The 10499-nt window shown below is 59.2% G+C and overlaps 2 protein-coding genes across 2 annotated transcripts in view; one reads left to right on the top strand and one right to left on the bottom strand.

The window, feature by feature from the left end:
• The window catches only part of DRC12 (dynein regulatory complex subunit 12 homolog), a gene marked incomplete at both ends in the record, with an annotated part of 9964 nt that extends 3901 nt beyond the window's left edge, over positions 1–6063 (top strand). The window contains 6 exon segments of the mRNA XM_081100352.1: positions 943–1062; positions 1570–1620; positions 1623–1658; positions 4479–4609; positions 4848–5048; positions 6004–6063. Coding sequence (XP_080956478.1) covers positions 943–1062; positions 1570–1620; positions 1623–1658; positions 4479–4609; positions 4848–5048; positions 6004–6063 — 599 coding nt within the window.
• Positions 6064–7156: 1093 nt separating this feature from the next.
• Positions 7157–10326, bottom strand: NHERF4 (NHERF family PDZ scaffold protein 4; the record flags this gene model as incomplete). The annotated part of the gene is made up of 10 exons (XM_081099644.1): positions 7157–7330; positions 7430–7657; positions 7763–7959; positions 8128–8332; positions 8556–8692; positions 8796–8985; positions 9214–9428; positions 9714–9809; positions 9888–9918; positions 10267–10326. The coding sequence occupies 10 exons, from the start codon at positions 10324–10326 to the stop codon at positions 7157–7159; spliced, it is 1533 nt and encodes a 510-aa protein (XP_080955770.1).
• Positions 10327–10499: the final 173 nt, after the last annotated feature.

The raw sequence follows: 10499 nt of genomic DNA, 5'->3' as shown, positions 1-10499 counted from the left end.
TGTGCCCGCAACCAAGGTACATGCCCTTGACCTGAATCGAACCTGGGACCTTTCAGTCTGCAGGCCAACACTCCATCCACTGAGCCAAACCGGCCAGGGCTGTATCCTTTTTCTTTAAATATATGTTATTGATTTCAGAGAGGAAGGGAGAGGGAGAGACAAAAACATCAATGATAAGAGAGAATCATTGATCGGCTGCCTCTTGCACACTGCACACGAGGGATCAAGCCCACAACCTGGGCATGTGCCCTGACCAGAATCGAACCGTGACCTCCTAGTTCATAGGTCGATGCTCAACCCCTGAGCCACACCAGCCAGGCAATTTCTTTATCCTTGGGGCTTGGAGGGTTGGAGCTAGGGTGGGGGCTGAGCTGATCTCTAACATCCCCTAAAGCAGTGGTTCTCAACCTTCCTAATGCCTCGACGCTTTAATACAGTTCCTCATGTTGTGGTGACCCCCAACCATAAAGTTATTTTCGTTGCTACTTCATAACTGTAATTTTGCTACTGTTATGAATCGTCATGTAAATATCCGATATGCAGAATGTATTTTCGTTGTTACAAATTGAACATAATTAAAGCATAGTGATTAATCACAAAAACAATATGTAATTATATATGTGTTTTCCGATGGTCTTAGGCGACCCCTGTGAAGGGGTCGGGACCCACAGGTTGAGAACCGCTGCCCTAAAGGGAAAGATAGTCACAAGTTGGGATTGTGAGGAAGGGGTGGGCAGTGAGGGCTAAGGAGCCGGAACAGAAAGGGAGTTTTTGCCTCTTAGCAATGAAGCGCCTGTCAGATCGGGGATGGGCAGGCAGAATGAGACCACTGGAAGCCCGCTGCCAGGTGCCCGGAGGCGGGCAGGGTCAGTCCCTCAGGCCCGTGGAGGCTGGCGCAGGGGGGTCCCCTGGGGGTCCTGAGAGCTCTGGCCCTGTTCCCAGCTCTGTGGAGGGGTGAGGCCCGGCGAGCCAGGGCTTCAGAAGACCGGCTGAGGCAGAGACTGCAAGGGCTGGAGGCTGAGCTGGAGGAGGCCCGAAGGGAAGGGAAGGCCGTCTATGCAGGTAGGTGGTCGGCCAAGTGGGGGGGGGGGGGGCAGCAGGGGGCAGCAGGGGGGCTGGAAGGACAGCCCAGAGGCCAGAGGATGCAGGGAAGTGAGGCCCGGAGGCTTCCACCGCCATGCTGGTCTCAGGCGTCCCAGCAGAGCCAGCCCAGGCAGGGCCGACAGGGAGGAGAGGAAGGCCTTGGGGTTCTGGGAAGGAGCCTTCCAGGATGCCTGATGCCGCCCTGTGGATGCTCTGTGGGTTACAAAATGCAGTCCTCGCCTTCATTTCATTCACCCCGTGGGAGGGAGCAGGGGCAGGCTGCCACCCCGTCCTGAGCTGGCATGGACGCCGGGCCTGGTCCATGCGCGGGTCTCAGGTTCTGGGGCCCCTCCGCTCCCCAGAAGCACCACGAGAGCCATGAAGGTCATTGTGGTCTTGTCCCACGGGACTAAGCAGAGCCACTCACACCCACAATGCCCCTCTTCCTCCCCCTCCCCCCCACCTGGCTGCTCACTGCCCCCACAGAGCTGTGTCGCCAGTGCCAGGCGCTCCGGGCGGAAGAGGAGGCTGGCGGCAGGAGCGGGAGGAAGAAGACGGCCTTCGGGAGCAGCTCGGTAGGATCCCGTCCCCTAGCCTTTCTCTCAGGTCACTGAGGTCGGCCTGAGGCGGACTAGAGGGTCTTCCTCCAGAAGACTGCAGTCCTGGCTCTTTAGTCACCTTCCCCCACGGCCTCTCCTGCCTCTGCGGACTAGAACAGCGGGTACAGGATGTCAAAGATCTTCAGTTACCTTAAGATTTTAATAAATCTTAAGTGAAACCTGACCAGTGTGGCTCAGTGATGAGCGTCTACCTATGAACCAGGAGGTCAGGGTTCGATTCCCAGTCAAGGGCACATGCCAGGGTTGCGGGTTCAGTTCCCAGTGTGGGGCCTGCAGGAAGCAGCCGATCCATGACTCTCTCTCATCATTGATATTTCTCTCTCTCTTCCTCTCCCTTCCTCTCTGAAATCAATAAAAAAAAATTTGTTTTAATCTTAAGTAAAGACGACAAGCCTCTCACCCCATTTCCCCTTTCAGTGGCTTCTCCACACCCAGCTGCTCCTCCCGCCACTGCATCTTTCCCAAGCAAAACATGTTCCCTTCGTCTGGCTGACTTTTGCAACAAAACTCAGGGAAATGTGTGGCTTGTTTACTTCCATATCTTCAAGACCCACACCACCGTGAGAAATGGCTCGCCTGTCCGAATTTCAAATGTTGGGCTGGGAAACAGAAGCATGGTGAAAATGAGACTTTTTTTTAAGTTTAGATTATTCTGTCAGCTTTTTTTTTTTTTTATCCTACTGGGGATCAAGCCCACAACCCAGGCATACACCCTTGACCAGAATCGAACTCAGGACCCTTCAGTCTGCAGGCCAACACTCTATTCAATGAGCCAAACCAGCCAGGGTGAAAATGAGACTTTTAATAACACTGACGAGAGTGGTGGCCCATTGTACAGGCACACACGTGGGGCAGGGAACACAGCCTATTTATTTAGTCCCTCCTCCAATTCCTCATTGGCTGGGTACTATTTGGTCACCTGTTTCCTAACACATTGCCTAAGTCTTGCTGTTCCCATTGGGCCATTTAAAAACATTGGGTCGAAACCGGTTTGGCTCAGTGGATAGAGCGTCGGCCTGCCGACTGAAGGGTCCCAGGTTCGATTCCGGTCAAGGGCATGTACCTGGGTTGCGAGCACATCCCCAGTAGGAGATGTGCAGGAGGCAGCTGATCGATGTTTCTCTCTCATCGATGTTTCTAACTCTCTATCTCTCTCCCTTCCTCTCTGTAAAAAATCAATAAGATATAAAAAAAAAATAATAAATAAAAAACATTGGGCTGAGGCCTTTCTAGTTGACTCCTCCCCCCCCCCCCCCCGCCCCTGTCTAGCTGAGGCAGACGCCTAGGGGGTTTCTGCCATGTTTGCCCCCTCCCTCCTCCCTGAACTCTGCCTGCCCTGGGGAAGTTCAGTAAATCCCATCCAAAGCCCACCATGCTGCCCTGGCTGGTGTGGCTCAGAGGATAGACCGTCAGTCTGTGGACTGAAGGGTCCCAGGTTCGATTTCTGGTCAAGAGCACATGCCTGGGTTGTGGGCTTGATCCCCAGTAGGGGGCGTGCAGGAGGCAGCTAATCAATACTTCTCTGTCATCATTGATGTTTCTATCTCTCCCTCCCCCTTCCTCTCTGAAATCAATAAAAATGTATTTTTTAAGAAGCCCACCATGCTGGAGATGGTCACAGAGGTGCATTCCCCGCACCATGGTGGATCCTAAGTAACTGTTCGCTAAATAAATGAATAAACCCACCAAATAAGCAAATACTAGTATATTTTAAAAACAGGAGCCCTAGCCGGTTTGGCTCAGTGGATAGAGCATTGGCCTGCGGACTGAGGGGTCCCAGGTTCGATTCCGGTCAAGGGCATGTACCTTGGTTGCAGGCACATCCCCAGTAGGAGATGTGCAGGAGGCAGCTGATCGATGTTTCTCTCTCATTGATGTTTCTAACTCTCTATCCCTCTCCCTTCCTCTCTGTAAAAAATCAATAAAATATATATTTAAAAAAAAACAAACAAAAAAAAAACCCAGGAGTTTTTGCTTTCTTCCTTCTTGGTTACCGGGTAGAGCTGAGATAGGTCAGCTTGGCATACACGGTTTCTTACCACGCAGGCGTCAGAGTTTTCTCATCCTAAAACAGCTTTAGTTTAGCTGTAGATGGTTCAGGAGTTGCTTACCTGCCAGGCAGACCCTGAATTCCTTCCCTATTCTTTGCCTGATCTCAAATTTCAATAAAATCATTATTTACAGGTGCTTCACATGCACAATCACATCTACATTGTTCATAGCAAGCCTGCAAAGTGTGTGACATTCTCTCTTTTCTTTTTTTTAACCTTCACCTGAGGATATGTTTATTGATTTTTAGAGAGGGGGGAAGAGAGAGAGAGAGAGAGAGAGAGAGAGAGAGAGAGAAACATCAATCAGTTGCCTCCCATATGTTCCCTGACCAGGGATCAAACACACAACCTAGGTAGGTGCACTGACTGGGAATTGAACCCACAACCTTTCTGTGTATGGGACAATTCTCCAACCGAGCACCTGGCCAGGGTGTGACATTTTCTCTTTAAAGATGAAGAAAATGAGGCTCAGAGAGAGGCATGCCCATGCTACGCAGGAGTAAGTGACAAGCAGAGTTGGGACCCAGATCTCTCGTCCCAAGCCCTCTAGTCCCTCCACTGCACCCCAATAGAACTTCAACTCCCATAGTGACCACAGGGAGTCCATGACCCTGGGGGAACCTGGAAGAATCCCACTCAAGCCCCCCTTTTGTGTGCCATTGGAGACTCTGTTCAAGGGCCGTGTCGCCATCCTGTCCTCTTTCATCCTCTGCCCACTCCCCAGAGATGCGCCGGGCAGAGACTGCAGCTGCGCAGGGAGTGGCCAAGCAGGCCCTCAGGGAGCGGGACCAGACTCGGGCTCAGCTCCAGACCCACGTGTCAGATGTGGAGGCCAAGTGTGAGGAAATCTTACAGGTAAGCTCACCCTCTGAACCCAGCCACCCATACCCAGTGCTCCCCCATCACCGCAGACCAGGGGCAAGAGAAGCAGATCCCCACAGGGAACTCTGCTCTATCTTGAGGGGATGCAACCATGCCCACCCACTAAGACCAATCACTTTAAGAAAACACTGGCAAGGAAAGCATGTAGACCCACCTGGGCACCCCTCACGCTCCCTCTCCCTTCCCGGAGCCTGAGGCTGGGTGTCTGCAGGGCAGCCTGGACCAGCTCCTGGCTAAGCTGAGAGCCCTTGAGCCTCGGTGGGGTGGCGTGGGGCTGAGACTCCACGCCAGGCACCAGGAGCAGCTCTGGCAGCTTGGACTCAACCCCCTGGACCTGTGCGACCGTAGCAAACAGCCTCCGGGGCCTCTGGAGCCCAGCAAGAAAGCCGCCTTGATGTACAAGTCAACAGAAGTACGGTTGAAGCTTTTTGGCGAAGATGAGTGCCTCTCAGGGGAACACCTTGGTTCTGGGCTGACCCATTAGCCCAAGACGGAGTGCTGGGAGAGAAATCTGACAAGGCCTTAGACCTGCTCCTAGAGCAGGGGTGGGAACATCCGGCCCTGCAGGCCTCTATGGTCTGGCCCTGCCAAGGCATTAGGGGTGAGTTAATTAAATGTTTGACCAAATATAGCAGGCTAATTTTTATTTTCAAATATACTTTTATTGATTTCAGAGAGGAAGGGAGAGGGAGATAGAAACATCAATGATGACAGAATCATTGATCGGCTGCCTCCTGCACACCCCACACTGGGGATTGAGCCCACAACCTGGGCATATGCCCTGACCAGGAATCGAACCCCAACTTCCTTATTCATAGGGCGACACTCAACCACTGAGCCACGCCAGCTGGGCAGGCTAATTTTTAAGTTGATAATTTCGTATGGCCCTTGAATGATGTTATACATATCCAAATGGCCCTTGGCAGAAAAAAGGTTCCCCACCCCTTGAGCATGGGGCTCCTTTTGTCCCTTTGAACAATAGCCTCAGACCCTCACCCACACAAACACAGGCAGGCAGGATGGTGGGGGAAGGTCATTTCTGTAATAGACCAGCAGTGGTCAGGCACAGCCCGCAGTCCTGCGGGGCTCACAGAGGGACAGTGTGACTGGTCTCCAAACTCTTGCAACCCATCCAGGAGTTCTGGAGTTCTGCCCAGGGCAACTTCCAGATGGCTTCTAGCGGGGCCCACGGCCCACCGACAAGGGAAAAGTCTGTGCTTCTCTTTTCTATGAGAACACACTCGGTGCAACTTTACTTCCGGTCACCGAACGTGGAGGGGCTTTCCCACACTAAGACATTCCACCTCTTCTGTGGATACCAGTTCAGTGTCCTACAGTTTAACTCAATCCTGACACTCTCTACACAGGTTAAGGACTCAGTTCCACAAGACACCATCCTCAAGTACAGGTGTCGCCTGCGCTTCTGACCAACGGGCTATGCATCAGAGGTTCCCACGACCCCCTACCATTTGCTAGAGGGGCTCATAGAACTCAGGGAAACAGTCTACTTACTCGATTACCAGTTTATTATAGAGGGTACAGTTCAGAAACAGCCCGAAGGTAGAGCCGCCTGGAGCGGGCGTGAGCACGAGAGTGCCTGCCCTGGCCATGGACACCCCCTCCCCTCCAGGCACCTCCATGTGTTTTGGGTTTTTATGGAGGCTTCATCACAGCAGCATGACTGATGACATCACTGGGGCTTCATTAACGCTCTAGCCCCTCTCCCCTCCCAAGAGCCCAGGAGGGAGGGTGAGGAGGGGGATAGGGCAGAAAGTTTCAACCCCATTGGTTCCCCTGGCAACCATTCCCTCCCCATCCTTAGAGGCTTCCAAAAGTCACCTCATTGACAACATTAGGTTGCAAGAAGCACTTTATGAATCACCAAAGACCCCTTGGTTGCTCTAATTGCCGAGGAAATTCCAAGGGTTGTAGGAGCTCTGTGCCAGGAATGCGTCTGAACCAAATATGTATTTTGTTTTACAAATCGCAAAATCACAGCACTCATCGCAGGCAGAACTTCATCCTGGGGCGCAGCGTCCTGGGTTCCGCATGGCTTCCTCTGGAGTCCGAGGGGAGCAGCCGGGTGGGCCCCCGCAGGCCTCTGACCACACCCTCCTCTGGGAGGTGGGCTGGGAAGGCAGGGAGGCTGGGCAGCCTGTGACTGTTTCCAGCGTCCAGAGCTCCAGCTCCCACCCGCCCCACTGGAAGCTACTGGCCTGGCCTGGGCCGAGGAGGGGAGCGCTCCGGCAGATCCGAGGCTACAGCCCACTCCTGAGCAGGGAGGGAGGGGGAAGGTCACTCAAGGGCCAGCAGAGCTCCTTTGCCCTGGAATGCCCAGGAATGGGACGTCTCCATGGTCCTTCTCTTCCCACAGACCATGGCCTAGAGCCCCACCCTCCGTGCCCCCCACCCTGCTTCCCCCTGCTCTGCCCACCTCTCTGGCTCCGCTTGGTCATTCCCCAGCTGCTCATAGTCCCTCTGTCTCTCCTTCCTCACCTCCAGGGCCCCGGGCACCCATGCTTACCAGCCCCGCGGAGACCTGGCCCCCAGCTTCAGGCACAGCGGTGGCTCGGCCTTGGCCAGCTGGTGGAGCCTGTCCACATCGTCCTCTCCGTCCACAGGGCGCCCGTTCACCTCCAGAATCTCATCGCCCTGCTGCAGCCCCGCCCGGGCAGCCGAGCCCCCTGGAGTCACCTGGAGGCGGGGTGAGAGGCAGCGCAGGGAGCCCTCTCAGGGCCTGGGAGGCAGCGGAGGCAGGTCCCGCAGGAGGGAAGGCCCGTGAGCGACCGTCACCTGGGAGATGGAGAGGCGAGGCCCGCTGGCCACGTAGCTGAGGCGGAAGCCATAGCCGCCGCCAGGCCCGGGGTACAAGCAGCACTGGCGGGAGCCACGCGGGGCACGAGGCAGGGCGGTGTCTGCACCTGGGGCGTCCTCGCTCTCAGCCCCGGAGGCCGAGCGGGTGCTCTGGGGCGAGGCGGGGGCCTCTCTGCTCTCCAGGAAGAGCAGCGGGGACAAGCGCACCTGGAGGAGGCGGAGAGGACAGGCCCGCTGCTCCCTCCGCCCGCTGCTCCCTCCGCCCGCGCCCCTGCGCGTGGCCCCTCCGCCCTGCCCCGCCTCCGGCCGCACCATTCTGAAGAAGCGGTCAGCCTTGGGGTCCACGACGGTGAGGGCCACGCGGGAGCCCTGAGCTCGGATCCTGGACACCGTCTCCTCGTGGCCCAGCCCCTCCACGCTCTCCCCGGCCACGGCCACCAGCCGGTCCCCAGCCTGCATCCCAGCCTTGTCGGCCGGCAGCCCTGGGTCCACCTCCCACAGGAACTGCCCTGGGACACAGACAAGCTCACGGCTCCTCCCCTGGCTCCCCAAGTCAGCCAGGCACAAGGGACGGACAGGGTCCCCAGCAGGTCAGGGCTGGGCGCAGACAGGGACACCCAAGAGGTAGGTGCACATAGACGCTGTGCCCACCCCCCGACCCGCGGGCTCCCACTCACCGAGGCAACCACCAAGGCCCTTCTCCTCCCGGAGCAAGAACCCGAAGCCCTGGGGCCCTTTCTCCAGGTGCAGACAGCGGGGCCTGGTGGGCAGGGCCCAGCCCTCTGCCAGGGGTGCGGCCAGGGGCATTCCCCGCTGGCGACACTGCTCCTCCACCTCCGGCGCTGCCACCAGCAGCGTCACCTGCTCGCCACTCTGCCAAAGCTGTGGGGACCCAGCAGGGCCTCAGGACCAGCGGGGGGCGGGCGCCCCTTCACAGCCCCTCTGCCAGCCCAGGCAGGAGGCACTGGGGGAGGGAGAGGGCACAGCGCACACTGGACAGGGAAGGGGTGATGGGGATGCAGGAGCAGATCAGGGGCTCGGGCCGGGCCGGGGCGTCTGCTCCGAGGCAGGGCGGCCAGGGAGAGGGCGATGGGGAGCCGCCTACCCGCCTGCTGAGCTGGCTGTGCGTGAGCGTCTCCACGCCGACCCCGTTCACCTCCAGCAGCCGGGCCCCCGGGGGCACCCCTGCCCGCTCGGCGGCTCCTCCAGGACTCAGCACCAACCAGAAAGAGCCTTGATGTTCTGGAGGTCCCCCCCCCCACACACACACAAAAGCGAGTGTCAGTCTGGCTGCCCAGGGCCAGCCGAGGTCCCCTGACCCCCCCACCCCAGCCTCGGAGCTCACCGTGGGTGACGCTGAAGCCAAAGCCACCCTCGTCTCTCACGATGTGGCACAGCCGGGGCCGGACCCCGGGGCCGAGGGTGGGACAGAGAAGGGCGCCGTCGCCCTGCTGGGCTCGGGCCGTGTCGAGCGCCGGCCCCGCCACCACCGCCAGCAGCACCCGCGGGCCGCTGGCCCGGATGAGGCGCGCCACCTGGAGGGAGGGTGGGCGAGGTGGAGCGGCCCGGCGCCCCTGCCAGTCCGGTCCCTGGCACCTACACTCTCCACCCCCGAACCAGCTCTCCAGATGCCTTTCCCAGCTATTCTGACCGGGGCACCCCTCGCTCCGGGAGGTGGGGGAGGGGAGGGAGGCGGTCCTGCCAGGCGGCGGCTTCTCCAAAGCCCCGGAGGGCGGGGGGCGGGGGGCGGGGTGCAGCCTCACCGCCTCCAAGGCTTCCTGCTCCACCGCGTGGTGGTTCACGCCCAGGATCCGGTCTCCTTCGCGCAGACCCTGCCGCTGGGCGGAGGTGCCAGGCTCCACCCTGCACACCACGTGGCGGGCCCCGCCCAGCTCCTGCTGCAGGTGGAAGCCAAAGCTCCCGCCCTCCTCCTTGCTCAGCAGGCAGAAGCGGGGCCGCTCCGGGCAGAGCCAGACACCTGGGGGGCGGGGCAGCAGAGATGGGGAGGAGGGATGTGGCCCAAGTGCTAGTCACCTTGTGCCCAGCAGACGCTGCCCTCTGGGAGGGCACAGGTGGACTTGTACCCAGCTGGGTGTTGGGCAGCGGGGCCGGGGCAGAAGGACATGCCTGGCCTCCTCTGTCCCCGTGGTTACTCCCAACCGAGGCCAGTCCGAGGGAGTGGCCTCCAGGGGACGGGGGGCCTGCGGGGCCGCGAGGTCTCCGGGGAAAGGAACGGCTGCCCAGGGGCCCGCGAGGGGGTTACCAGAGGGGCCACGGTCTTCCGCCAGGGACAGGACAGGATTATCAATGCCCAGCTTTGGGTTAAACTCAAACTTCCTGCAAGGAGACCCCGACGCCACTGGAGATGCTCCTGTCAGCTGAGGGGTCCCCCCAGCCCCTCCCGCCCTTGCCCAGCCCCTCCCAGGGCACCACTTACAGGGCGACGGGAGCCGCCTCCTGGAGACCTGCTGGGCGAAAGGGGCGAGGGGGAGAGGCGCATTCCTCACCCCTTCCGCGCTCACTAACTGAAAGGACTGGGGGGAACCCCTGACTCAGAACACGACCCTCCATTCTGCTCCAAAAGGGGCTTTCCTGCCCCTCCCGCCCCGCCCCGCCCCCAGGCCAGGGCACAGCCCTCCGAGGCGTCGGCACAGGGTGTGGCCCAGGACGGTAGCGGCATCCAGGCCCTCTTCCCCCACCTCCAGGCTGCGTCCCGGGGCTCCAGGCCCCAACATCGCGTGCCCTGGTCCCTAGGCCTCAGCCTCCGGCCACCCCTGGCTGCTGAGGTCTCCTCCGGGGGCTCCTCCAGCTCCTACCTGCAGCTGCCTCCATAGCTGGATCAACAACCTGGCGCCCAGAGTGGGGACAAGGTCCATGGAGATCAGCTGACCTTCCCTCTGACCCCCCAGTCCCGCCTCCTTGAAGACGCTGCTCGGAAGCAGCGGGGTATGTCAGGGGGAGTCTTGTCCCCGGGGAAGCACGCGCGCGCCTCTCCCACCTGTGCCTGCCCCCCCCCCCGCCCCGCCCCCCGCCCCCCGCCTCCCGGAGC

Source organism: Myotis nattereri (genome assembly GCF_964212035.1).
Source record: "Myotis nattereri genome assembly, chromosome: 9".
NCBI lineage: Eukaryota > Metazoa > Chordata > Mammalia > Chiroptera > Vespertilionidae > Myotis > Myotis nattereri.
The sequence above is the reverse complement of the archived record's forward strand: the minus strand, read 5'-3'. Positions and strand labels throughout refer to the sequence as shown.